At 38.0% G+C, this 27,938-nt stretch overlaps 1 protein-coding gene across 3 annotated transcripts in view; it reads left to right on the top strand.

The window, feature by feature from the left end:
• Positions 1–27,938, top strand: part of Gria3 (glutamate ionotropic receptor AMPA type subunit 3) — a 287,651-nt gene that overhangs the window by 246,698 nt on the left and 13,015 nt on the right. For 2 of the 3 annotated variants that reach the window (XM_057760501.1, XM_057760499.1), the window contains exon 13: positions 15,772–16,019. In XM_057760501.1, the coding sequence (XP_057616484.1) occupies positions 15,772–16,019 (248 nt within the window). Of the gene's footprint in view, positions 1–15,771; positions 16,020–16,571; positions 16,687–27,938 lie in introns of all 3 variants that reach the window. The other variant, XM_057760500.1, reaches the window with a different exon arrangement.

Below are 27,938 nucleotides of genomic sequence, written 5' to 3'. Positions count from 1 at the left end.
GTTCTCCTAGTAGAAATGAACTTTTACAAATGACTTTGAATTTGGGGGATTAATGGAAACAAGTAGTTTAATCACGGGGAAGAAAACAGCCTGGTTCTTGGTCACAAATTATCCTAATGGCTGAGACAGGGCTGTGTATGCAGTTCTTAACTGTGTTGACTTTCATGTAGAGACACACTTGGTAGGGACAGGCAAGGAAGATAATGATCAGTAATTCCAGCTGATAAAAGTCTGTAACTGGTTGATCGGAGTCAGCACAGAAGACAAGCAGAAGCATCTTAAAGGAGAAATACATAAAATGTATTATTGGCCTACTCCACTCTTCTACAATAACAACAGATAATAACACTCTTGCTCAGGATTTAGGGGGCATGCTTTTCAAGTTACTGTATTTCTTCGGTGATAAGTTGCTGGCACAAAAATGAGGATTTAAGGGAAATGCATTTCAAAGCAATGACTGCCAATAATTTATCCCACAGGCCCCAAGTTTCTCAGGCACTAGCAAAAACATAAAATTTGGAAGCACAATCTTTGCTTTTAATTTCCTTTTATTTGTAAGTCCTTTAAAATTCATTATGGTTTCTTCCTACATTTTGACTACTGATCTTGACTGGAAAAAAAAAGATGATATCAGAGTCTACCTGAAATTCAAGTCAAATGAAATAATAATGTGATAATAATGTGATCTTGTTTACTGTAAAAAGTTTTCAGATTATGAACTCTTTTATTCTTTGAGAATTTCATACAGTACATTTTTATCATATGCTTTCCTATCCACCAACTCTTCCAAGATCCTTCTACCCACCAAGGTTCGTATTCTTTCCTCTTAAAGAAAAGAAAAAATGCTGCTTAAAAACATGGAGTCCAATTTGTTAGCTAATGCTCATGAGCATGAGGCCTGCCCTGGAGTTGGGTTGATAAACCCAGCGTTACTCCATTAGAGAAAACTCATTTTCTCTCTTCCAGCAATTGTCAATTGCAAATAACTTCTTTGCTAGGGGAGGGACTATGGACCTACTTCCATTTTTGTGCAAGAATTTTGTCTGGCTCGAGCCTGCGCAGGTCATAGTCTGTGAGTTCACATACGCACCTGCCATGTTGTGTCTGGAAGATGCTATTTTCTTGGAATCATCCACCACTTCTTGCTCTTCCCATCTTTCTCTAATCTCTTCCACAAAGATACAAGACTTTTGGAGGAGGGTATGATAAATCTCTCCCATTCAGGGCTAAGCAGTCTAAAGTCACTCACTCTTTGTATGTTTCCAACTCTGATTTTATTTCTGCTCAACAGTAGCAGAAAAACGAGCAGGGCTGAATGTAAAGCAATCTAATTTTCTAGTTGAGCCTATAAACCAAAAGCAACTTGGCTTCAGTTCACTATTCTGTTTCCTGTTCTATTGTTGTTATTTGTTCCCTAAAGGGGTTTAAGTTACAAATCTACAATTTGGCAGCATTTGTTTTAGTTTGGGACTTTTGAAATGCTTGCTCCAAGTATCTGGTGACTGTATGACAGAAACCAAGCCAAATGACTTTGACATTCAACTTGCCTGATTCCCAGGGAATTAGCACCATAGAAAATGTTAATCCTATTTTCCCCTGGTGACTTGAGGCAAATGTACAGCAGTAACCTTAACACAAATGTAACCTAGGGCGCAAACAACGGGTAAAAGCCCCTGAAGCCATTGGGCAGTCACTTAAGATTTTAGAAGAAAGTATCTCTGAAGGTCTACCACTTTTAATTTTGATCATACACAACATCTCAACCCATCTAGCAGAGCAGATAAAGGAAAGAACTCTTGAAAAAATAATGGGGGATTTTTGAGCATTGCTTCTTGGCTGCTCATCCCCGTTATAATTGTTCCCTTGGGAAGGAGACTTGAAGAGACGCAGTCCAAACAACATAACAACTTCTAGAACCAGAGGAAGAGTACCAAGCTGGCTGGAAATTTAAATAGCTTTCCCAATTTTTTTCTAACAAGCATTTTCTTGTGTAATAATCTGTTTCTTTGAAGGAAAGTGTGGTTCTTGTTTAGATGTAATAAGAATATTCTTTCATAGCACACCTAGACATGGGAGGTCATTTGTTTTCAATTTTACACAAATAGGTTAAATTGAAAAGAAAGTCTCAGCATGGGTGTGAGGAATTTTTGCTTGTATAAATAACACAACTTTGCTTTCTCTGGAGAGGCTTTCCATAAACACAGGCTGGTTAAGCAAATTCAGAGCAAAAAATAAATAAATAAATAAGTGGGAGTTCTGTTTCTCCATTTGATGCAACCACTGCCTCCGTCAAGAGCAAAAGGCAGGAGAATGTTATACAGTAGACAAAAGGAGTCCTTTCTGTCTTCTTGCTGCAATTCTAAGACTTTGCTCCTCTAACTACTGTTTATAAATTAATTAAAATGAGCTTAAAATTCTATTCTTTAGCAGTACTAACCACATTTCAAGTAGGACATGTATAGACAGAAACACAGCTATAATGAGATCAGTTTCAGGACACTTCTGTTAATTCTTTGAGCTTCTTGAACAGAAGGACCACATCTTATATACCACCATTCCCTACTGTGTCTAGCACAGTGTCTGATGCAACTTAAATGGTGTTTTCTATGTTGTCGGGAGTTATGCTAAATTTATGAGATAGGTCCTATTATTATTCTCATTTTTCAGATGAGATCCCAGAGGTTTAGTAAAATTAACTGATTTGTCTAACATCACATAGCTAATAGGTACCCAAGCCAACTTGGTGTAAGATCAAGACCAGTGTCCTACAAAGAAAAACACCACAAAACTGCAAGTTTCACCGTGGACAGGTAGGCCCTTCCAGAGCACCAGTGATCAGGTAGGGCAGAAAAATGGCAACTTGAGATCTGTCCATAAGCATGAGGTCTATGGGTGTAAATGAATATGCTGGTGTGTGTTTAGGGGTTAGGTATCAGATTAAGTTGCTATTTTGTACTTATCTAAATGGATTAACAGAAAATTAGTGGTTTTATTTGTCATTTTTCATATGGAGACCACTGCTTTGACCCCATTGACGAACCTTAGTGAAACGTAATCATTCTGTGAAGTCACCCTCACTTGCTTCATTTACCAGAAGGTTCTATGGGCTTCCATGCAGCATATTTGTGCCAGGACATGCAAATGCCAGCAAACCAATTTTCCTGCAGCTTTCACAGTCAGTGCATTTGCCAGACAAAACCCCAGCCAGCCACTTTTTTCTTAAAATCAGCATAGCGCCTTTAGAAATACTTACTGGAACACTTCTAACAGAAAGGAAGAAAAGACTTAAATCTAAAGCCAACTATTCAGTTGTTGTATAAAGTGGTGAGGCCCAGGAAAGGGTGAAATGTGAATATATTGAGCAATTAATGACCCCATTTGACCTTCTAAAATAGTTTTTACCAAGTATCTAGTCAATGAGATCTGATTCAATCTGTGCCTCAGTGGCACTGGCAACACAAAATCTGTTACCATCTGTACACGTGCCATCATGTACTCCAATGTTATCTGCCTTTCGTTTCTGCATTAGTTACTTTTCTTGTTCCTGCAACAAAATACATTACCAAAGAAACTTAAGGATTCGACCAACAGTATCAGGAGATACAGTCCATCCTGGCAGTGAAGACATGGGAACAGGAACACAAGTGTATAATCTAATTTATTAAGGATTTACTATATACTAGGCCCTTTGGTAGGAGTTTTTATGAATTATTTTATTTACTATCCTATCCCCTTTTCAAAGATAGCTATTAGAGTCTTAAAAAAATTTAAGTAACTTGCCTAAGTCAAGAAGAAGGCATTATCTCTAACAGTAGGATATAGAGTCTTGTGAGAAACTAGCAGGTTTAAATTAATTTGTGCCTTTTAACTCAGGTACGTGGCTTCCAAAAATGAACCAGTAGAGATGATTAAGGCCACAGAAAATCGCACCAAAACAGTAGGTCAATTGAATTTACACTATCCATTGGAGCCTATGGGGATCATCAGGAAAGGCAATGATTTCTCCTCTACCTGAATCTCATCAGTAGCAAATAATTCAAGAGTATAATCAGAATACATTTATGCATGTACAAAACTGCAAAATAACAAACCATCAATATAAGAGCAAACAGAAGGGAATAATAATTTTAAAATGAGTCAAAAAAATCTATTTCAACCAGTTCACTGACATTTTGGGATCAGTCTCATTATAATAATTCCTCCACTAAGAGGCAGCTTGGTGTGGAGGGGGCACAAGGATGGAATGCAAATTCTTTCCGTTTCCATTTCTGCTACCTTAGGATTATCATTTTCCCTTTCTCAGCTATAGAAGTAGAGAGAAGGTAGAGAATCTATACTTCCTTGTGAAACAATCTGAGTTTACATTTCAACTATTCATTTATGTATTAAATTAACATTTACTGGTAGTACACTCTGTGACAGCCATTGTTCTAAGCGCTGAAAATGGATATTTTCCCATTATGTTGAGTGAAACAAATGAACAAGATAAGTGAATGCAGCTCCAGATTAACAACAACAGCAAATAATAGTATATTTTCATCTGGACTCAGTGCAATGAAAAAAGAAGTTGGTGGGCCAACAAAATGTTAGTGGTGCCATTTCATCACAGCTGAGTGCAGAAGACTTTTTTTGGATACCTAACTGAAGTGAAAAAACAGGCTACTTTCAGACAACTGGAATATGCTTAGTCTCACTTGGCAAAAGAAGCCAAGAGTAAATTGAATCAGAATAGAAATCTGACTTTGTATGCCAGCAAGGGACACTAGAGAGGTCACCGGAAATTTCGCTGAAGCTACAGTTTGGAAAGGAGCCATCTGAAATAACATTACTTAAGGTAGGAAAGAAGCTGTCGCAAACTGTAGAAGACAGTGTGAAAATGTTAGGCAAAGGCATTTGCAATGAGTTCTTGACAGTTGAGGGCAAAGCTCAGCATCAGAGCTAAAAGTGAAGTCTAATTCCACTGAAGTTATCTAAGTGCCCAGCCCCCAAAATAACTCAGACAGGGTCACAAACCACCAATAGAAAAGCTAATAATAGAACCCAGGAAGCATTTCCTTCTCCTCTTCTCCCTGTTCTTACCAATACTCATGCACAAGGCAGTCATTGAAGGAAGCCAAAACTGAGAGATAGTGTTTGTCTGAATGTTTGAAGGAAGGACAATGAAATTGGGGTTTGAGGCATGCTTTAGAAATGAAATCACTTCTTTGGTCCAAATAAAAATAAAAACTATTTCCTATGTTGGGTGGCGGTTGTGAGATTCAGTGGTTCCCAATGTACCTCATCAGAAGTACTGACTTCTTCAAAACCCTATCAGATGTGCTCTTCTACATCTGCCTCAAATTGTCTTGTTCCTTTATGTAATGTAATATTAATTAATACTAGGGTTCTATAGCAGGGTTACAGCGAGTAACAGGATTACTCTTAATGATAGGAGCAGGCCAGGACTAATTTCAAAGTTATTACCCATTCCCAAAAGTTCCGAAAAGCCCTTTTAGAAGGTAAGTTGCTCTCTTTTATCAAAGAGGAGTATGGTCAGTGTTCCAGTAAAGCTGATGGGAGGTCCAGGGAAAAGGTCTGTCTGTAGCCTCCAATTCAGCAGACATAGGTAGTGTCTCAGCATCATTTATCATTGTGTGATCTTAGAGAAATTGTTCAATCAGCAACAGATCTTTAAATTTCCATATCCTGTAAGGTGACATGTTGCTTGGGACTTGCCTGAAAATTAGTATAGTTTTTCCAAGGTTTGTCTATTTGAAGTGATTTTATGGTAAATGGATAAATAGAGACAAATAGATAGGCTAATGTCTTTTCAAGCATCTCTTGCCCATTGCCCTCTCCCCTTTGATTCCCTAATTCATAAAACCAGAGCTCATTGTTTCATTCCACCAATATGGATTGAGCCCTACTGGGTCCAGACTCTGTTCTTGGCTCTCAGGTTCCAAAAAGCAATGAACAATAGCTGCTGGAGCTACCTCCAAGGGATTCGGAGGTGTATAATTAAGATGATGACATGTGAAAAATCACCTTGGCAGTCAAAAAAGTGTAAGCCAATATAAAATTTAAAGATATCCAACTTTCTTCTGCTTCTAGCAGTGAGAAATCGAAGGACCCTCTGAATAAGGAAAGGAGACACCTGCAAGGTTGTGGGGCAGGCAAAGTTCTTGCCACGAAATTCTCCCCTTTGCATACTTAAACCTACTGTTAGAACCCTTTTCCTTTTAGTTAGACCAAAATGGGGAACTGTTGCGAGATATTTGATTACACTTTGAAAAGATATGTTACTTTGATTGGCTTAATAAAAAGTTAAATAGCCAAAAATAAACTACTATTAGAAATTTCCATTGTCTGAGTCACAACTAAGGAATGTCTGGAGCTTGGTGTAGTGGTAGACACCTATAACATGAGCACTCGCGAGAGTAAGACAGGATTGTAACAGGCTAAGGGTGGAGGTCTACTACCTAGTGAGTTTCAGTCTAGACTACCCAGTAAGGCACTATAGGAAAAACAGAAATACAGTAAAAGAGATTCTGTGGGGGTGAGACTTCTGACTATGCTACAGAACTTGATGAGAATCCTACACTATTCATACGTGATTGTACCTCTTTGAGTCTCCTACCTGCCCACCTCACTAGGACATACATGAACAATAGTCTCTTCTAACCCCATCTGACCTTAAGAAAGACAAAGGGGATGGGGCAGGGGGAGGGGCAGAACTCTCCAAAGCAACTGCATCATCAGCTTCCTTTCCCCCTAGTACCTTGACGTGTAAAGGTCACCGATCTATATCCCAGTATTTGATCTCAAGGTAGCATTTGCTTGTAAATATTCGGAAGGACACGCATAATACATAGATTCAGGAAGTGCTGAATTCAGGCATGGTGAAGCCCAAAGATACCTTTTTGACTTTGTAGCAGCTGTCAATAGCACATGAACTCTTATTAAAAGAAGAAATTTCACACGGGCTAAGCAACACAGAAGGAAACTCATAGTTTACAATTACAGTCTCTTAATTAAAGGTTCAGTCTAGAGATGAAGCTGAGTAAACTGTCAAACAATATCATAAATTTAGAGGGAGGAAAATGAGTCCTTGGAACTCTTATCTCACTTCCCTTGCTTGCTGTTCTATACGTGATGGACTAGTCATAAATGGAACGTTTTAAAATGCCAAGAATTCCATATTCTTTCTAGGGACATGAATCTCCCATCCAAATAAAAATGAATTCCTTAGAAAACGCAGAAGCCCCTTTAATATCAATGAACCCCTCCATGATGACCAAGGATGCTATTTTTTAAAAAAAAAAAAAAAAGATATGGGTCTCTGAGGGAGTCTGACAATTCTACCTATATGGGGAAGGTAGAAGCTGAGCCCTCCAAAGCCAAATCTAGCCCTTTTGTGGTATTTGGATATGAGATTAGTCTTGCACACAAAGCAATGTGGTTTTGTAACAACAATCACCAAATAAATAAATAATGCCTATTCTCCCTTCAGTAACACTGGGCATAATGTGCTCAAATCCAGGTTCCCTGTTCTTATACTGACCTTTTACTATGTTGTCAAACTATTCATTCATATGTGTTTGGGGCATAGAGAAGTTACAAACCCCCAAACTACTCTCCTTAGAAACAACATGGTACTTTGTCCTCTGGTAGAAAGCTAATACAATAAAACAAAATTGCATATTTTTCTTCTGTTGACAGTGATGTATTGGTCTGTTTGATTTATTCAATTAATTCTAGATTATCCATGTAGGAAAAAAGTCTATTGAAGGGAAAAATGTTTTCATATCCAGATCATGAGATGAGATAGTTCCTTTTATATTTATATATCAAGCACATTTATATTTACATATCAAGCACATTTGTGGTCAAGTATGGTGGCACATTTTAGGAGCAGAGTTTGAAAAAATTAAAAATACATCTGAAAGATTATGACCAGAAAAGGAAAATGAATTAGGATTCTTGTCAGGCAAATAACCAAAAATGAGTCCTTATATGCATACCCTACAAAAGAAGTAATAAGCAGATAACTGTGATGGTAGAGTTCAGACTATCCATTGTGTAGGAAAGAGAGCACAACAGAAAGACATTTCTTTCAATTTGACCTTCCCCATTACAGAGAAACCTACCTTGTAAGAACTAAAGATACCTCATCAGCAGAGGCATTTGAACAGAGGGGGCTTCATTGGATAGGAGGTTGAGCAAGATGGCTTTGAAGGTGTCTCTGAGCTCTGCTACTGTATTGTTCTACTGACTCCAAGTGAATGTTCTGTTGACCAAGTAGATCTTCCAGTTTAACACAGGGAAAAAGAAGAAAATCATACTAAATAGGTTTCCTCAGGAATAGGGTTCTGGTTCATCAATATTTTAATGTATAAGCTTCAAACATAAATTTTAAAAGGGAAATAGGGTGGTGAGATGGCTCAGTGAATAAAGGCATGTTCTACCAAGCCTGATGACCTGAGTTTAATTTCCAAGATCCAAATGGTGGAGAGAAGATACCAAGTCCTGTACATTATCCTCTGACCTCCAAGGCATGCCATACAGGTGTAGGTGTGTGTGTGTGTGTGTGTGTGTGTGTGTACTACTAAATAAATAAATGTAACTTTAAATTTTAAGGAAAAAATTGTCACACTACCTTTCTTCCTCCACCAACAAAAAACTAAAAATCAAAAGTCAAAGGTTAATAATTTTTGTTAATGGCAGATCACAGATGTTCTACAGGATTATAGCTCAAACTCCAATAATACTTAAATGTGATAGCATTTATAAGATAAAGTCATGATTCTGCAAATATGGGACTAAAGTAATTTATGATGCCACTGAAATATATCCTGCCACTAAAGCAAATTTAGAATCTAAGAATGCTTAAAGCTGTTAATTTCCAATAATCTTTTGAAGTAGGTATTTAAAACCCATACCATTTTACAGATGGGGAAACTGACGTGAAGATTTATGCACCTAGCAAGAGGGATTCAAACGCAAGCACTTGACTCCATTGCTCTGTTATATATATATTCTTTGGAGGTTATATTCCCCTTCTTCCTTTTCTGCTGTCCAACCCTTCCTGTGTCATCCATCTTTTGCTCTCTTCCATATTCTCCATGCTCCTACCATAGCACTAAAGGACCATGCTATACTTCCTTGTGTCCACTGAATAATTCTTATCACTGAAGCACCACTGGCTTGCAGTAACAGGGAACAAATGGCACCATTACAAAGATGCATGGGCAGACTGGTGACCTGAGTGGCAAGTGAGTCACTAATCTCTGACTTCCACATAACAGATTTGTGGGTCCCAGGATTCAAATTTTCACCTGCACACATGCACACAAAATTTACATCTTTGACCTTCATGCTTTATTGCATGCAAATAGAAGCATGGCTGTGGAAGTCGTTGATGCTAGAGCTCTAGCTGATCTGCTCTGGTGGATTAATTAACGTGTTCCTCCTCTATCCATATATTTCCTCTTTGGATTTCCTTTGCTAATTACCTAGCCGTCTTATCTCTTGGCTTCACTACATAAGTGATTCTATTTTTTCCCTTTTTCGACACAATATGGCACTCTATGGGATGAAGGAAATGAATCATGGCAGGTTAGGGGAAAAAATGAACTTGTTATTACAGATCCAGCCATAATTTTTTAAATTGAAGTTCAGATGACTAAACTAATATTCAATCCCTTTTATTGCTTTTGGTATTTCAGCCAAAATAAAAGTCTCTAAAAGAGAAAATTCTAATATTTATTTTTCCTTCTTTTTTATCTGAATATGCCATACTGTCAGTAAAATACTAGCTAGTAAGATAAATGCCTTTGCTTAATTTTTCTCTCTTGTGAGTCATTTCTTCCTTTCCCTTCCACCTTTATTCAAAAACTAGTCATCAACCATGGCCCAGTCACTTCTGCCACTTACCTACTTGACTTTACTGTATCCATTAGTGCATGCTATGTGTATAAGGCATATATTTCAATGTGCCCACTTCAAACATTGCCCACCATTTATTCTCCTAGAAATGCATCATTAACTAAAGGAATAAATACAATCTGTATCAGCAGTCAAAGGACTCAACTAAATGATGAAGTAAATTAGTCCAAAACAGAACATGCTTGGAGCAGAATTCAAGGACTTGCCTTTGGTTTATAAATTTATCGATGTTAGTAATGGCTGCTTTGCTAATAATATAGGATACAAATTGTTCAACAACTTCCTCCTTCCTACCATACCTCATAATCATATCCAATTGTGCCAAAATGAAGAATAAAAGAAATCAATTTATACAAAAATCATGCCCATCATATTGCTGTCTTTAATGACAACAAGGGAGAAAATTGTAAATATAGTTTATTTACAGATTGAAGGGTTATATAACCATTAAAAAGTAGGTGTACTTATTCTGATAAAACTGTAAGGATAAGTACAAGTTAGTAATAAAGAACAAATTATGATAGTGGTTAGCTTTGGGGAGAAGGGAGAGGTACATGACTATGGAAGACACATAGGTCAATTTTAAGTAACTACATGGCTTACTTTCTTTTTTTTTCCATTTTTTTTATTCTTTTTTAATTAAAATTTCCAACTGCTCCCCATTTCCCTCCCCTCCTCCCACACATTGCCCCCTCCCCCCACTCCCCTCCCCCATCCCCACTCCTTTTCTCCTCCCCCCAGTCCATTCCCCCTCCCTCTCGATACTGAAGAGCAGTCCAAATTTCCTGCCCTTCAGGAAGACCAAGGTCCTCCCACTTCCATCCAGGCCCAGGAAGGTGAGCATCCAAACAGGCTAAGCTCCCACAAAGCCAGTTCATGTATTAGGATCGAAACCTAGTATGGCTTACTTTCTTAATTTTCTAGAAGATACATGAGTGTTCTTAAATGATTTTTATATATTTATGTGTATCTTAACTATTTACTTTTTGTTAATTTAGGATAGAAATAAGCCCGGAAATTGCTGTCGAAGTAAATTGAGTGACCACATACTTCATTATAACACTTACAAAATTGCCTTGTCTATCAGATGGAGGCAATGTATGATATGAACATACATGTCTATGGGTCATATTTAAATCTTCAAAGACATTGCTTAGCAAATTGATAGGTTTAGCAAAAGATAAGACCCAATAATCTTTAGAAAAACTTGAGCTCTAGAATTCTACAGTATTATAAAGCTAGTTGTGGTGGTCACTTTTAATCGTCTTAATAACTCTTCTGATCCCAGCACTTGGAAGGCAGAGGCAGGCGGATCCCTGTGAGTTCGAGTCCAGCCTGGTCTACAAGAGCTCGTTCCAGGACAGGAACCAAAAGCTACAGAGAAACCCTGTCTCGAAAATTAAAAAAATAATAATAACTTTTCTGGTTTTTTTCAAGATAGAATATCTCTATGTAGCCTTCATTGTCCTAGAATTGGCTCTGTAGACTAACTCAGAGATCTGCCAGTCACTACCTCCTGAGTGTTGGCAGTAAAGGCTGGATTCATCTTGACATATTTTGAAATATGGTGAAATGGTGCTAACTGCCAATATGGCTAGCAAAATGAATAAGGCATAAACTTTGTCCTCAAGAAATCCTCAAGTAACAAGAGGAAAGACAGACATGTAGCCAATTCCCCTTAATATGATCTAGCAAGTTCTGCAGCAAAGGACTAAGCAGCAGTCAAAGTCTATGGTAGCAGGAAAGATATTATTAGAAGTAATAGCATTTGTTCTGGATCTTACAGAAATAATAAGGTAATTCGGGCAAAAGCAAAAACATAGTCAAAGGCATCAAACTGATTACAGTGAATAGTCTAGTGTGACTGGACCTGAGGAAAGTACAGCCATGATCAAAAGTACCCTTGGATATCAGACATAAGACTTACAGTTTTGTTCTATAGATTTTAAGAAAATTTTGGAGAATTATAAAAAAGGTTGTAATGAGATTGGGTTTGCACATTGAAAGGATCCATTGAATAGATAAATTAAGCAAGAAGATCTGTGGGGAGACAATAGAATCAAGACCAAAACAAAAAGATGGAGAGCTTGCCATAAAAAAGATTGCAATGATAATGAAAAGACAAAAAGGACAGTCTTCACAATATTTTTACATAGCAATAGTGAAGGAGACATGGGAAAGGCAAACCAAACTGTCTACTTTAGGCATTCAGTGGATGAGTGGTAGCAAGAGCCAGGCTTTCTAATAAAATGTTTTATAAGAAGTTATCTTTAGACTATCAGTGGGAAATGTCCATCAAAAGGCTTGTTTACTCTTCCCTCAAAGCAAATCTGGAACCTAACCTTAGTTCCACTTCCAATGATACTATCTTAGTCTTGTACACCACCATGTGTACCCTGAACTCTTAGAATAGCCTTCAAAGTAATGGCCTTGCTTCTACTCTGACCCTCCTTCTAGCCCATTCTCTACACAGCAGGGAATTCTTTTAAAATTTGCAATTGAATGTTATCACACACATACACACACACACACACACACACCTTCTCAAAATCTTCTAACAGTTTCTGATCTCAAGTAGAATAAATCCAAACCTTTTCTTTTTTTTATTAATTAATTTATTTAATTATTAAAGATTTCTGCCTCTTCCCCGCCACCACCTCCCATTCCCTCCCCCTCCCCCAATCAAGTCTTCCTTCCTCCTCAGCCCAAAGAGCAAGCAGGTTTCTCTGCCCTGTGGGAGGTCCAAGGACCACCCACCTCCATCCAGGTCTATTAAGGTGAGCATCCAAACTACCTGGGCTCCCACAAAGCCATTACGTGCAATAGGATCAAGAACCCATTGCCATTGTTCTTCAGTTCTCAGTAGTCCTCATTGTCCATTATGTTCAGCGAGACCGGTTTTGTCCCATGCTTTTTCAGTCCCCGGCCAGCTGACCTTGGTGAGTTCCTGATAGAACATCCCCATTGCCTCAGTGTGTGGGTGCACCCCTCGCAGTCCTGAGTTCCTTGCTCGTGCTCACTCTCCTTCTGTTCCTCCTTTGGATCATGAGACTTCAGCCCAGTGCTCCAATGTTGGTTTCTGTCTCTGTCTTCTTTCATCGCCTGATGAAGGTTAATATTCAGGGGGATGCTTATATGTTTTTCTTTGGGTTCACCTTCTTATTTAGCTTCTCTAGAATCACGAATTATAGTCTCAATGTCCTTTATTTATGGCTAGAAACGAAATATGAGTGAGTACATCCCATGTTCCTCTTTTTGGGTCTGGCTTACCTCACTCAGGATAGTGTTTTCAATTTCCATCCATTTGTATGCAAAATTCAAGAAGTCATTGTTTTTTACTGCTGAGTAGTACTCTAATATGTATATATTCCATACTTTCTTCATCCATTCTTCCATTGAAGGACATCTAGGTTGTTTCCAGGTTCTGGCTATTACAAACAATGCTGCTATGAACATAGTTGAGCATATACTTTTGTTGTATTTTTGGGCATCTCTTGGGTATATTCCCAATAGTGGTATTGCTGGGTCGAGAGGTAGGTTGAACCCGACTTTGCTGAGAAACCACCACACAAACCTTTTCATAATGATGTACAAGCTCTGACAAAATTATTTTCCTAAACTCACTTTCTACCAATCTTCCTTTTGCTCATTCAACAATGTCCACCCTGTTTTTTTCTTCTGTACTTTACGCAATCCGAATGTGTTTTTTGAGATTTTTAGTGACTCCATGAGGGTTTCTGTGGGTGTCTAATTCCCATAAACATGAGGTTTAATTTTCATTGAGACAGTTTGGAGAATTCCAGGATCTATCTGGACAAGACTGAGCAAGTTTCAAAAAATGCATTATTAAAGTAATATGACAGAAGAAATAAAGAATGTAAATGTTTATATTTCATGTATAAAGGTCTCTTACTAAAAGAAAAATTGAAAGATGCAATACAAGTGACCAAAGTTTAAAAAAGAACAACTAAACAACTTATCAAACAAGCTAAAATGGATACCAGGAAAACTCATAGGAGGGCACTTGAAATCATGGCATGTGTTTGTGGGTTTTACCATATTATCTCACCCCTGACGAAATGCCATCTGATAGTCTCTATCTAGGGTTTTCATTCCTAAGGATCTAGTTACCAATTCAATTGGAAGTTCTGGAGTAATTGTGGTCATTCTTCCTTTATATTCTCTACAGGGACACACATGGAGTTACAAACATATTAAATATTTGATACACATTCTGAACTCCATCTAAACTCAAATGAACTTTAACAGGATTAAATTGAAATGGAGAAGATAAAGACAAGAGTGACCTGGACTGATAGAAAAAAACTAACAGCTTTTGTGACACTTCCACTTGAATGGAAAGGACACTATTTGTCCTATTATATACTTCACAACCCCAATTGGTACTCAATAAATATTTGTTGCAAGGGTAGACACATGACTAAATACACTAATGCAACCTCAAACCCCATTATTCAAAAATAATGCTCCAACGACAGAAAGCTGACTATTTATTCTGCCCTGGCCATACTTCAGTAGTGCTGTCTTTATTTCTAAGCACTCCAATTTCAAAGAGACATCACAAATTCAAATAAGCCTATGGTTGAAAGAGCAAAGTTCTGAGAGTTTTGGAAGCAGTAACAGCCAATAGAACTTAATCTACTGAGATTAGGAAGGGACATAAGAAAGCCCTTACAATATTTGAAGGCTCGCCATATGGAACAGTACACAGAATTACTTTATATAGTTTTACAGGTGGTGTCAAGGAATGATGTTCTAGAAATAAAAAAGATCATCTCAAAACAAGGGAGTGCTTTCTTATCATAACTGGCCTCCCATGCCATTCCAATTACCCTCTGAGGTAAATACAGGATAAACATATAAAGGGATATCAAGGGGGGGGGAATTTCTTTATCAGGAAGAAAATTCAAATGAGAAAATGCCTTCCAAAACCAGATAGTAACCAATTAGTAGGGCCATGAAACCAAGTCAGCTGGCCAGGACTAGAATTTTTAAATGAATTTGAAAACAGGAGAAAGCATCACAATTAGCGAGGATAAGCACAGTTTGGAGAAATCTATTTTAAAACAGTTTGACAGATGTCTGAAAGTGTGTGGACAGTCATAGTGTAGCAAGGCTTTGATATTTTGAACTGCAAGAAAATGTGTTTGGGTGCTGGTTAAGAGCAGTTGTTGCTCTTCCAAGGGACCAGAGTTTGGTTCTCAGCACTCGTTTTAGGGTTTCTCTTGCTGTGAAGAGACACCATGACCATGGCAACTCTTAAAAAGGAAAATATCTAATTGGGACTGGCTTACACTTTCAGAGGTTTAGTCCATTATCATCATGGTGGTGGAACATGGCAGCATGCAGGCAGACAAGGTGCTGGAGAAGTAGCTGAGAGTCCTACATCTTGCAGGCAACAGGAAGTGAGCTGACTCACTGGGCATGACTTGAGCATATATGAAAACTGAAAGCCCACCTCCATAGTGACACATTTCCTCCAACAAGACCACACCTCCTCCAGCAAGGTCACACCTCCTACTAGTGTACTTCCCTTTGGCAGACATTTTCTTTCAAGCCACCATAGTACCCATGTCAGGAAGCTCACAACTGTCGGCAACTCCATCTCTAAGGGATCTGCTATCTAACCTCTTTTAGTCTTTGAGAGTGCCTGAGTATACACACACACACTCACACACACACACAAGCATGTATGCACACATACACACATACAAATAAAACTTTTAATTTTAAAAACAATTACATTTGAAAACCACTACACTGTTGTCCCTTTGAGATGAGCTCTCATATATGGCCAGCCAAAGAATTCTTATCTTTTTGTTACAGAGATCCAAAATTGCTGTGTACGAGAAAATGTGGTCTTACATGAAATCAGCAGAACCATCTGTGTTTACCAAAACAACAGCTGATGGGGTAGCCCGAGTTCGGAAGTCCAAGGGCAAGTTCGCCTTCCTGCTGGAGTCAACCATGAATGAGTACATTGAGCAGAGAAAGCCCTGCGATACGATGAAAGTTGGTGGAAATCTGGATTCCAAAGGCTATGGTGTGGCAACCCCTAAAGGCTCAGCATTAAGGTGGGTGGAATAATATAACAATATCCGTGTTGTTATAGTATTCCACCTACCCTGATGCATTCTGTTGTCATTTTCTTTCTTGTGGATTTTGAGGTAACTTTTAAAGTTTAAAATCTACAATATTCCATGGAGTTAAATAAGACGGTAAATTATGGTTTCATCTATTTAATGCATCCATTTTTTTTAATGTTCTCTCTCTGTGTTGTCCTCTCTGACTGTTTGTTGCTGTTTTAATTTTACAGTTCAACGGCTTTTTCAATTTAAATGGTAAAAGCCAAGTTATGGTGACGAATGTTAATTGCATGGATGTGGTGTTCTTGTTACTTTTTTTCTCAAAGACAATTTCCCCATCCCGCACACTTCAGTTTTGAGCAAATGTTATCCTCCATGCCACCTTCCAATATTTAACCCTGTATTTGCTGTACAGACATTTTTATAGCTCCACGTTCTGTGAGATTTAGCCAATTTGTCCTCTTGTGCTCCTTTTTTATACGTTAACTATTTCCTAAGCATTTGTGCATTTTCTTACAAGTTATGTTTTATCGTTTCAAGAAATGCTGTTAACCTGGCAGTATTAAAACTGAATGAGCAAGGCCTCTTGGACAAATTGAAAAACAAATGGTGGTACGACAAAGGAGAGTGCGGCAGCGGGGGCGGTGACTCCAAGGTCAGCCTCAATGTCACCACAACCGGGTACCCTTAGTGACGAGTAATCGGCAAGACTGTTATCTCATTACTGAGGAGAGAGCACAAGACGCACACAGAAAGTAGAATGACCAGGTTATTCCCCTGCCTGGCAGCCTTGGGAACCAGAAAGACTTCAGGGCACTGCCCGTATTTTTGATCTAACTTGGGTCCCTTCTTAAACTCCCAGACAGAGGCTTCCTGTCCACACCCTTCTCCTTCCTTCACACACCAAACTGGTTTCCATATGAAGGTCATTATAGGGTTTCAGGGCCCTATGATTTCAAAAGCCCAAGGGTGGTCTGTGAGACTCCCCATTTGCCTCAGTAGAGTTGTGTAAGAAGTCAGATTCAGCCACTGAGATGACAGGATATAATTTGTTTAGTTCTCTTTTTTTTCTGGGAAGTGATGATTGCTTGTAGAAGTTGCTTGAGTGTGTTGGGGTGACTTCCATTGCTTGTATGAGTGATGAAATGTTCTTCTCTGTATGTAGTGGCTGATTTAAGTAGGCCCCACTTAACTTGAAAAGCAAAGATAAAGATAAATTTCAAGTTAAATGGGGTCTTTCTTTAATAGGTCATCACATACAGAGACTTTGCAAAAGAGTTTTCATGCATTTAAACGTGTGCGTCGCCTATACTACTACTTGTGTGTGAATCCCTGATTTGGCTTCTCTTTAGCCATGTTTTTGGTTCAGGTAGGTATACTTGTTATCCAGATTGTCATCATAAGAAAACCCATCTTACTTGCTATTCCTTTGATTCCTAATATTCTTCGGGGTCATCACCCAAGCAACAGGAAATAGGTGCCCTCTCAGAAACCAACATACCAAGTCATGGAAAAACACTTCGGGTAAGTACAGGAGAGGACCTGAAAACAGAATCCTCTGTGGTCCAAAGGGCTTGAGAATGATACTGAAACATGTGACATCAGCTCTTGCACAACCAAGATACCATGGGCATCTTAAGGTGAAGAACAGTGTTTCCCAACCACAGAGCAACAGACAGGCAAGCCAAACTTTGTTTTTCCTTCAGAGACAATGGTCGTAATTCTGCTCCTCTCTTTCCCTCTCCATCCCTTGGGATCCTGGCAGAAAAGCTAGTTTGCCAGTCTGCAGTATTATAATACGGGTTTGGAAACACTGATCCAGAGCACTTTCAAAGAAACAAATTTTAAAACTGCTACTTCTGTTTATAATCTTACTGGGCATTGGCGAAGCCTTTATTGTAAAACCTTGATTAACAAGAATACACCGAACCAGTGACCTGAATTGTTGGTCCCCATTCCAAACTTCACTTTGATGAGAAACATTAATGATACCCAAAATGAGAAGACCTCAAGGAATTGAGTTTTTAAGTAGTTGCCACGTGATAACTGCAGCTAGATCACATTCAGTTCTTTCTCCTATAACTTCTCTCCATCTGGATTGACCCTCAAATGTCAGAGGCTACTTCCCTGAGGCATGAAAGTGGATACAAGCATTTTAAGGCAACATGTCAGTAGCCAAGGATGAAACAAAGTGAATATTCTTATTAACAGTCCCATCCATTCCTATGGATTCCAATTAATCAAGGTTTTACTTTGTGCCAAAAAGCAGCGACTTCCTCTCTCGCCAATGTAAACTGATGACACTGACAATTTAGCCAATCATTTGCTTCATTTGATTTTTACAATGGCGACCCTGATGCCCAAAGTATTTAGCACCTTCCGCCCAGCAGTTTTCTCATGGTATTAGCAAGCCACCAAGAACCTAATTCTATTATTCAAGTGACTTACAGAATGAAAATGGAGCTGGATTGGATACGTTTTTCTCATGAACTCATCATTAAGAGGAGCCATGGACTGAATCAAAATGACTCTAAATAATCTACCCAGTGTAAGTGCTCACAAGTTTTACAATAACTAGGCTCTTGATGCTTTGCACGCACACACACACACACCAAAACAAAACAAAACAAAGCAAAACCTGCACTATAAGTAAGTGGCTGACTTACATTTCATAAAATAATTTTGGTATCATGAAGACTCCAAAATGTTAAGCCAGTTTTTTGCTAGTAAGTATCTAGTAACTTTATTGCTAACTTACAATTCCAAGATTATCTAAAATTTGGCCTACAAATAGAAAATATTTTAGTAGATTCTAATTGTTTCAAACTTCTTTGTGCTACCTGCCAGACAACTTTCAAATAATGTTTTGTGGTCATCCCTTCAATTTACCTTTTGCAATGAGTCAACCCCACTCTCAACTATGGCTAATAATTTGATCAGTGCTACATATCCAACAACTGCTTTATTCCGCCTATGAATTCCCAAGGATCCTGCCTTTGTCATCTTCCTTCTTGCTACCTGCTGTTTTCTGAGAGTGAGCACAAGAGGCAACAAGAAACGAACTTGACTGTCTCCGTTTCACCACTGCCTTGTGACATCCAACCCAAGTCCACGGAGAAGGTAGAAATGCATTGAAACCTCACTAACTTGGAGTGCTTTCATTAGTCATACGGAATGAACTAGACAAGGACCAATCTACAAATTAAATTTCTATTATTATGGATACGGACAAGAGAGGTTTGCTAAGCAAATGAAGAGTTTAGACTCTGCTGTCAGTTGAATATTTCCTTGAGAGAACAAACCTTTTTGCCAATGTTGGGAGCACTCATCAGATATAATCATACTCATTAGAAATCTGTCTACTAAGATAGTTCTCATGAGACCCTCCAATAAAGCAATGCTTTATAGCCAGTCTGCATTGCAAAGCAGAACTAAAATAAGAAAATATCATGCCTCAGACTTATTTTGTAATTCAAGATTTGCTTCACTCACACAGACAATCGTTCCTCTATGATACTCCATATCAAAGAAGTTTTAACCTATTCATAAAATGACTTAAGAATTACACTTGTTTATTGACTCTTGTCCCCAGTTAACATGGCAAATGACCACTGAATGATCCATCATTTCTCAAGGAAATTGAGACCCAGAGATGGCAATGACTTTGAGAAGGTCATACAGCCAATGCCATCACACGACTCTTCTGCCTTTCAGGCTCATGTCTTCTAATAATATTGCAGAGAGCGAGTTATTGCATCTACCCCCCCAATGAACAATGTGACTCTGATTGCATGTTGTATATTTCTATAAAAATCAGGTTCATTCTCAATCACCTTTGTTACTAGGCAAATGGCATATTTAAGCCGTTCTAACCCTCAGTACTGATTACTAAAAATGACAATAATCACAAAGCCTGACATTTATAAGTGCTTCTACTATTTCAGAAACACTTTTACACCTATTATCTCTAAAACCAGGAAAGGGAGGAAATACCTGTGTTACTTATCTCTCTGTCTTGCTTCTACAACCTTTAAATTATGATAAATGGGCAATTATGTTAAATTGTTGACTTTCCCTCTCTAACATGAGGGAAAGTCATGCATTCTGAGCATAGTCTACAAAAGTTACTATGCTATGGAGAGAACAGCAACTTTTCATGCTGTTAAAAATGAATACACTCTTAAACTAATGTAATAGATACTCTGTTTTCTTTCCTGAATATAAGGAATTAAGAACAAGATTATTAGCTGGAGCAGACCCTGAACCAAGCCTATAGGCTAGGATCAAAACACTACTTGCCTTTCCCAATGTCTCAAGGCAGGACTAGTAAATGCTAACATAGAACTAAAGACTGTGGTTTGGGAATCACAATCACCCTTTTGTGTTAGTGCTTTATTATAGGACATGTGAAAATGCAGTAATTAAGAGGCTGTAGTTGTTTCAGCTATAAACTCAGATTGTCAGAGCATTTGTGAGACAGCCAATGCAAGCCTGTCATTGTAAAACACAGCAGATAAAGACTTTGCTTAGTCCCCATATAAGGGCATCAACCTTCTTCCACAGATGTTTATCAATCATCTCACATTTTACATTCTTCTAGTCCCTCCACCCACCTAACTTCATGATGCCAGCTCAACTTTCCTATATACCTTTCCTTTAGTCAAACAAAAAATGTCAGTAAAGCAAGCTATTTGTATCTAGAGTGATAAGATATTACAAACTTTATCCCATTTCAGTATAGATTTTTATCAATGGATTTAAATATACTTTCAGTATCTATACTTTTGAAGATGAAAATCAGCACATATCATGTGCCTTTGAGAACAATGAAACCAAACGTTTAAATGGGACAATTCTGAACTTCTTGACTACAGTAAGAATTGTACCAAATGTAGGTACCTTCATTTGTAAAGCAGATAAGAAATGAAAGACAAAAAGCTATGAAGGTAAACCACCATTATTTAAATAAATAACGGGATGGCCGTTGTGGTATAGAACATTATTAAAGAAACTCAGTTGAAATTGAAACATATAAGAACTAGGAGAAACTGACAAATGTATGTCACAGACATGAGAAAAATTTCATGGAATTGATTTTAATAGATTCAAAGGCTCCCTGAAATTAAAATTAATTGTATATACTTTTATCTGTGTGCTTTTAAAGTACACTTAAAGTTTGTTCTCTTAAGAAATTCAACAGTTTGCTTCCTCTTTCCCATCTCTAGCAATCTTTTTTTTTTAATTCCTTTACATTTGCTTAGCAAGTCTTCTATTCAGAGACAGTAAAGAAATGCCACATGGAGATAGCCTGTTTCTAAATTCCCTCAAACCCATGGTTGGTGATACCTAGATGAATGAGACTATACCGGTTTTCCCCACGTGTATAAATAAGATCGTCAGTTTTGTATGTATTTCTTCTCCTGTGTATGTCTACAGTTTTCCTCTCCTATGTCAACATCTCTTAATCACTTCTCTTCCACACCCAGAACTCTTTGACAATCTTGGTCCTTAGGGAATGGATATGAATCTTCATCTGCCTTTATCTGCAACAAAATGGATCTTTTACTGGCAGGAGCCATTCCTAAAGGTTGACATTGTGGATTCCCAGGGTTAAGATGGATCCCAATGACACTTTATTGACACTGTTATGTGTATAGGCAAGAACCATTACAGAACGATGACACTTCCTGGGTCTTAGCAGAAGTTTCCGTGAATCCCCAAGACTGGTTTGGGATCAAGGAGTAGGGTGAGTATACTATACTCTTCATTGGTTTGCATGTTTCTGTGCTGGTACTGCCTCCTGGAAATATGAAGATCTTGACAGTTTCCTTTCATGGTAGTGACTAAATTTACTTCTTGAACTTATACATGTCTTCCTCCCAAGAGCAAATCCTCACTTTCTGTCAAATGACTGCTTCAAGCAAGGGACCTGTTGCCTTAAGAACTGAACCAGTCCACTACTGCCAAAACCAATGATTTTGCAAATGATGCTAAAAAATCAATTCTACCATTGGAAAAAATGTAACCCACAAAGAAAATACCATTTAATTATTTCATTCTTTGACTTAAAAACAATAGACTATGTGGCTTTAACATGGTTTCTATGATTAGGACTTGATTCATTGCATATGTTGTTATCCTGATAACATGAATATGTTTCATATTGAGAAACAACCAAAATATCCAACATCAGAACTACAAAAAGAACAGCAGGAGTGAAAAGCAAGAAGGTAAGAATGATGTTACCCAGTTGTCAAGAGGAAGGACACTGTGACCAAGGCAAAGATTGAAATGATGCATTTCTTAGCCCCTTCTTTCCCCTGAAGATCAAATCATTGTGTTTCATTTCATTTGAAGAGGTTATAGAGCCTACATTGTCTGAAAGGTAGGACAACCATGTCAAAGAACTGTGAAAGATTTGTTGCACCTAAATTATTTTTGGTTAGGGTGGGAGTTGGGGTTGGTGGAACAGGGTGGGGGGAAATGTTGTGGAAAGTTTAAAATCCAGTCTCTATTTTTTTAGAGAGCGGTATAGCATTTGGCCCTTGGCACGTGAGGCTGATACCCATTAGTCTAAAGTGGCAAAATGTGCTCTAATTGCTGAATTGACTTTTTTATTCAATTTTTCTAGCACTTAAATACTTCTCAAAATAGATCCAAAACAATAGAATACTGTATTTTAGTATATCATATTACATATACATATGGTTATATAATAATATATAGTATCTATACATATGTTGTGTATATATACACAGGCACTCATAGTAAAACTGCTGGTGTTTCCTGTCTAGCATCACTACTAGGAATGCAGGCAAGATGTGACTGTGTGGCTGCTAGAATGTGTGCTGGAAGAGATTGGCATGTATGTACCTTTGAGCTGACAATCTGTACCACGTTTGTAGGTCTGATATATAGCCACCATTTATTTCAATCTATATATAGATACAAGCTAGGGCTGGTTATTTGTAGCCTGGATACTTACATGTCTTCAGAGACACTCATCATTTGAGTTTCTGGCCTCTCTTGATACTGCTGGTATAAACTAAAGAAAACAGACTTATATATGATAAATGCCAAACCAATTTGATAGTATGAACTTCTCATGCATGTTAAAATGGAATTTTTTAAGCTTACTTGGACATCAAGTGGGAGTAACATTTAAAATGGAAGTTTTCAGTGAAATATATCATTTATCCACCTTAGTATCTTCTCTGGTCCCCTTCTCTCTGGTAGGAAGAAATCAAGGCAGTAATCTTCCCAGACAATTTAGGTTATGTAAAGTAATCCATGGCCCGTAAACATTTTGTATTCCTGTTTTAGAGGAGTAAGCCAGACAGAGGTCTAGTTTTTGAAAGAAATTCATCAGAGAAATTTATGATCTGCAGAACAAAACTTCTCTTGCTTTGAATGTGAGAGGTTATCTTATGGAAATGCCTCTGGTTTTAACTCCAGATTTCAAGTCTATGTCTGCGGCTGCTGTGCAAGCACAGATGTTCATCAATACATTTCAGTCATTAGCATTGTTAGGCCCTTAGAAAAATGACTCAAAGCTTTCAGCTCCTAATGTTATATGCATGCATTATTGAATTTGCTCTTTGCACTTATATTAAATTATGATCCCATTAGCAAGGAGTTAAATAGGTTTGAGCTGCATTTGTGAACTACGTGGTTATAAATACCCTCTCAGAGGTGGCTTCTAGCAGCTAAGCACTGCATAACTCTGCAAATCATTGGATCTTCCTCCATGGACATGAGGATCACATGAACAGTCAGAGTCTAGTAGTGGCAACAGTCAAAAGGTGATCCAAAGGCAAAATGTTTGAAATGACATAGACCCTTACTCTCCTGCAATCCTGTGTGCAGGAATGCCTGTAAAAAATGGGGAGATAGAATATTTTGAATGACTCTAGACACCTGCACTCCTTAGGGCATGTTTTAAACTGTCATAGCTTCCAATATCTGGCTCATGGACAAGTAAATCCCCTCACACTACATATATCTCAAGTTAACTAACTAACAAAAAAGAAAACAAAGGGCCTCATGTTAGATCCTGTCATTCAGCAAGGATTCTTCTCTCTTTCTTAACCACCAATTTACTCCAAAAAACAAACCCCGTGCAATTATATCTGCCCCTACCTGCACATACTTCTTATGCCAACTGGTACTATGGCTTCTCCAAGAGAGGCCAGAATGAGGGATTGAGAAGGGCGGTGCATTGCCATCTGGATGACTGATCACTATGACTACCTGAAGTATTCTCAGTTTAAAAAGTTGCCAAGAAGATGGAGAATAACTTTTCTCTCTCCACTGGGCTAAAGATATTCCATAAGGGTTGTTCAGAAAGGTTGCAAGAAGCAAGAATTAGCAACTTAAAAGCAAATGTTTGGAGGCAGAACAAGATGGAAGAAATTTTTCCAACTTAATTTGCAATTTTTTCCACTTTCATCACCTAGATATTGTGTTGTCTAAGCAAATTTCTAATTACATCTATAAATTCACCATCCTTGCTCATTGATTCTTTTGCTTCTGTGTGATCTTTTTCTCTACAACCTATATACTGGCATGTATATCTATCCCTCCTAAGGGCACCATTGAAGATCTTTGGGAATCATTAATTAGCCAAGCATTTGTTCTTTTAGTATTCCTGTTCAGAAACAGAAAGTGAAATCTTTAGACAGAATGTATCATTCAGTGTCTCCAATGGATAAATGACACTACACTGTAGCATGGGTTTCTATATTTCCCAGAATCAGAGTCATATCCACAATTTGAGCTCTTCTCTTGTGCCTTCCAGGTCACCAGATTACTTGGGAATATTGACGTGGTAATGAATTTACTAGATCCAAATTCTCTTCTTTTCCCCTGTAGATAAATATGCTCAGCACCCTCATATAACCCCACTGAACACAGCATGGCTCCAAGCTGCTTCAGTTATTATTCTACATACTTAAAAAATCAAACTTTTAAATAAATTTAGCAGCTGTTTTAACCAAAAAGCTTATTTATTTAGGTTTTACAGTAGGGAATCTACATTCACAGAAAAAAAAAGTGGTATTCTTATCCTTAAGCTATCGCCATGTGTAAGGTTTACCATTGCTAAGACAACATTGATTCTTTGAAATGGATAAGCCAGAGCCTAGAATTTAGACAACCACCACCTGGATGGGCTATGTGCTGGACTATGTATATGTACTTTGTAACTGAGTTATTGCCAGGTGTGGATGGCTGAGACAAGCAGAAAATTTTTGTCATCTAATCATAATTTTTTGAAAATCCAATTCATTACAGGCTTGCTGGCACTTAATCTCTAGTCTTAGTTCTTGGAGATTGAGGCAGAAATATAAAGAATTCAGTGTCAGCCTTGGCTAAATATGAAGGTTGAGACGAGCCTGGGCTACAGAAGAATAGAAAGAGAGATGTGGGAGGGAGAGGGCGGAGTGGGTCAAGCACTTATTTTTGAGTCTGATGACCGGAGTTCGATCTCTAGAACCCACATGAAGGTAAAAGGGACAGAATTGACTCCCACAAGTTCTTCTCTGGCCTGCCTACATGTGTTATCACACACACACACACACACACACACATACACACACACACCATTTCTAAAACAATAAACATTTTTAAAAGAGAGAATTTTAAACCAACCAAAAATAAGTCTCACTGTTCCATGGAAGTCCTTCATACCCGTTTTCAGCTCTTCACATTTATGTGAATTTGTTACTTTAGACAAACAGCTTCACCCTTCTTCTGACCATCTTGTACTGTCCTCTGGAGATTTAGATCATGCTTTCTTATGAAAGAGTATGTAAAAACCATGAATTTACTACTCTTCAATAAATCTTCTCTGGCAAAAATATAGAGAAAGAATTAACTATCAAATCAGTATAAATTACCATATTCCTCATATATTAAAAGATGATAAGTAAATGGCAGTTACTGACTGTAATTTTTAAAGACTGCGCAATTCACATACACCATTGTACTCACTCCAATCTACTTGGTAATCTGCTTGATAATCATGTTTATGATTTCTATGCCATAAAACATTTTCTTCTGTGGAGAACTGGACATTCTTGCCACAACTCCCAAACATTTTTGGTTTGTTTTTTTGAGGTAAGGTTTCTCTGTGTAGCTTTGGAGTCTGTCCTGGAGCTAGCTCTTGTAGACCAGGCTGGCCTTGAACTCACAGAGATTTTCCTGCCTCTGACTCCCAATTGCTGGATTAAAGGCATGTGCCACCACTGCTCAGCCCCAAACATTTTTTAAACAAAGTAGAATATGCAGCTGCTTTGTAAATAGTTTCTATTTCTTCATTTCCAGTATCTCAGGAAGATGCATATTTTAAAAAACGAAAACCCCACATTGTTCAAAATTAACAGTATGAAATTTTTACAGTGAAATTTTAGAAATAGTGATGAAAATTGGGGCCTGGGGATATTCCCAGATCCAATCAAATTTCACCAGAAAGCCCTCCAGTTTTCTCTCCTTCACAGCTTGCTGACCAATGTCTCTAACTGTTGAGGGTTCTGCTCAGCAAAAAGTTCATAGCAAGCCCTTCAGACAGCAACAGTTTGGCTAATTTCCGTGATAGAAATCTGACCCACTTTGTTAAATTTTTTCTGTTCTCTATTGAGGTGAGCACAATAAATATTTCTGACTTTGAATTCTCCCAGGTACCAGTCAAGGGTCTGCAGTAATTACTCAAGACACTAACCATGAGAAACATTACTGCATCACAGTAAAAGGCTCCAGCTGGAATATACACACTCTTGATAGATTGATAGTTATTTGGAGAATTGAGGTCCCTGAAAAAATCGTTATGGACATCTAAGCCTGAAGAGAAAAAAAAATGAGGAGAGCTACCTACTCTTGTCTATGCTTCAGTAATGCATAGTAGAGAGCTCAGTGTATATTCATTTGCCTTACAGCCTGCCCTGTGATATGCGGAGGCTTAAGGAAATTGCTTGACCTATGTGTGCTTTAGTTTTATAAATTATAAAGTGAAGACCATAAATCTGCCTTCTTGGAGTGGTCATTAAACTTGACCAATAATAAAATTGACTATTCTACTTATGTAAAGGAACTAGGCTGAAAACTGAAAAACTAAAAGAGTTATCTTTGAAATGGTTATTTACTGGGAATATATAATAAATGAGGCTACAAAAGCATCAGCTATGATCTATGCCTTTGAGAAGCAGTGTTTAGAAGGAGTCACAATACATACCAGAAATAAAACTATATGGAGGATGACAGAGGGAGAAAACTTTTGAGCTAGGAGGGGGAAAAAAGCATCCTGACAGGAATAACATCTAAAATGACAAAATACACATTTAATTCTCTTTTCTTCAAAACACCAGAATGTGTGTGTGCATGTTTCTGTGTGTGTACACATGCATGTGTGTGTGCAAGCATGTGTGTGTGTGTGCGCGCGCATGCACATGTGTATGAGTGTGTGAATATATTTAGTTGACTTGAGTTATACTTAAGAATGCAGCTAGTAAGGCACAGGAAGGGAGAAACCTGTATGAGTCAAAGCATATTTACTTTGCCATTTTGGAAACTTAGTCCATCCCACAGCAACGCAGAACTGGGGCGCTTTCTTCTCTCCATAGCACTCCTTACCTTGTTCAGTGGCATTATCTGTGATTTCTGGTAACAAGTTTTGTGTTCCTCGGGTGTGCTGCTGCTTGAAATGTTTGGATTTGCCCTCATTTATATTTTGAAGCTCCCAAGAGTACATTAGTTCCCTGCCAAATTTCATTAACACTGGGTTATTTGGTTTGGGTTTTTTTTTTTCTTTTGGTTTTGTTTTTTTTTTTTTTTCCAAAATCAAAGACTAACATTCTAGGAGTCTACGATTTGTCAGAGTTCTTTATTCTCTGTGTGTCTCAAAGGAGATATGGA

Source organism: Chionomys nivalis, chromosome X, assembly GCF_950005125.1.
Source record: "Chionomys nivalis chromosome X, mChiNiv1.1, whole genome shotgun sequence".
Lineage (NCBI taxonomy): Eukaryota > Metazoa > Chordata > Mammalia > Rodentia > Cricetidae > Chionomys > Chionomys nivalis.
Note: the sequence above shows the minus strand (reverse complement) of the source record. Positions and strands in the feature narration are given on the sequence as shown.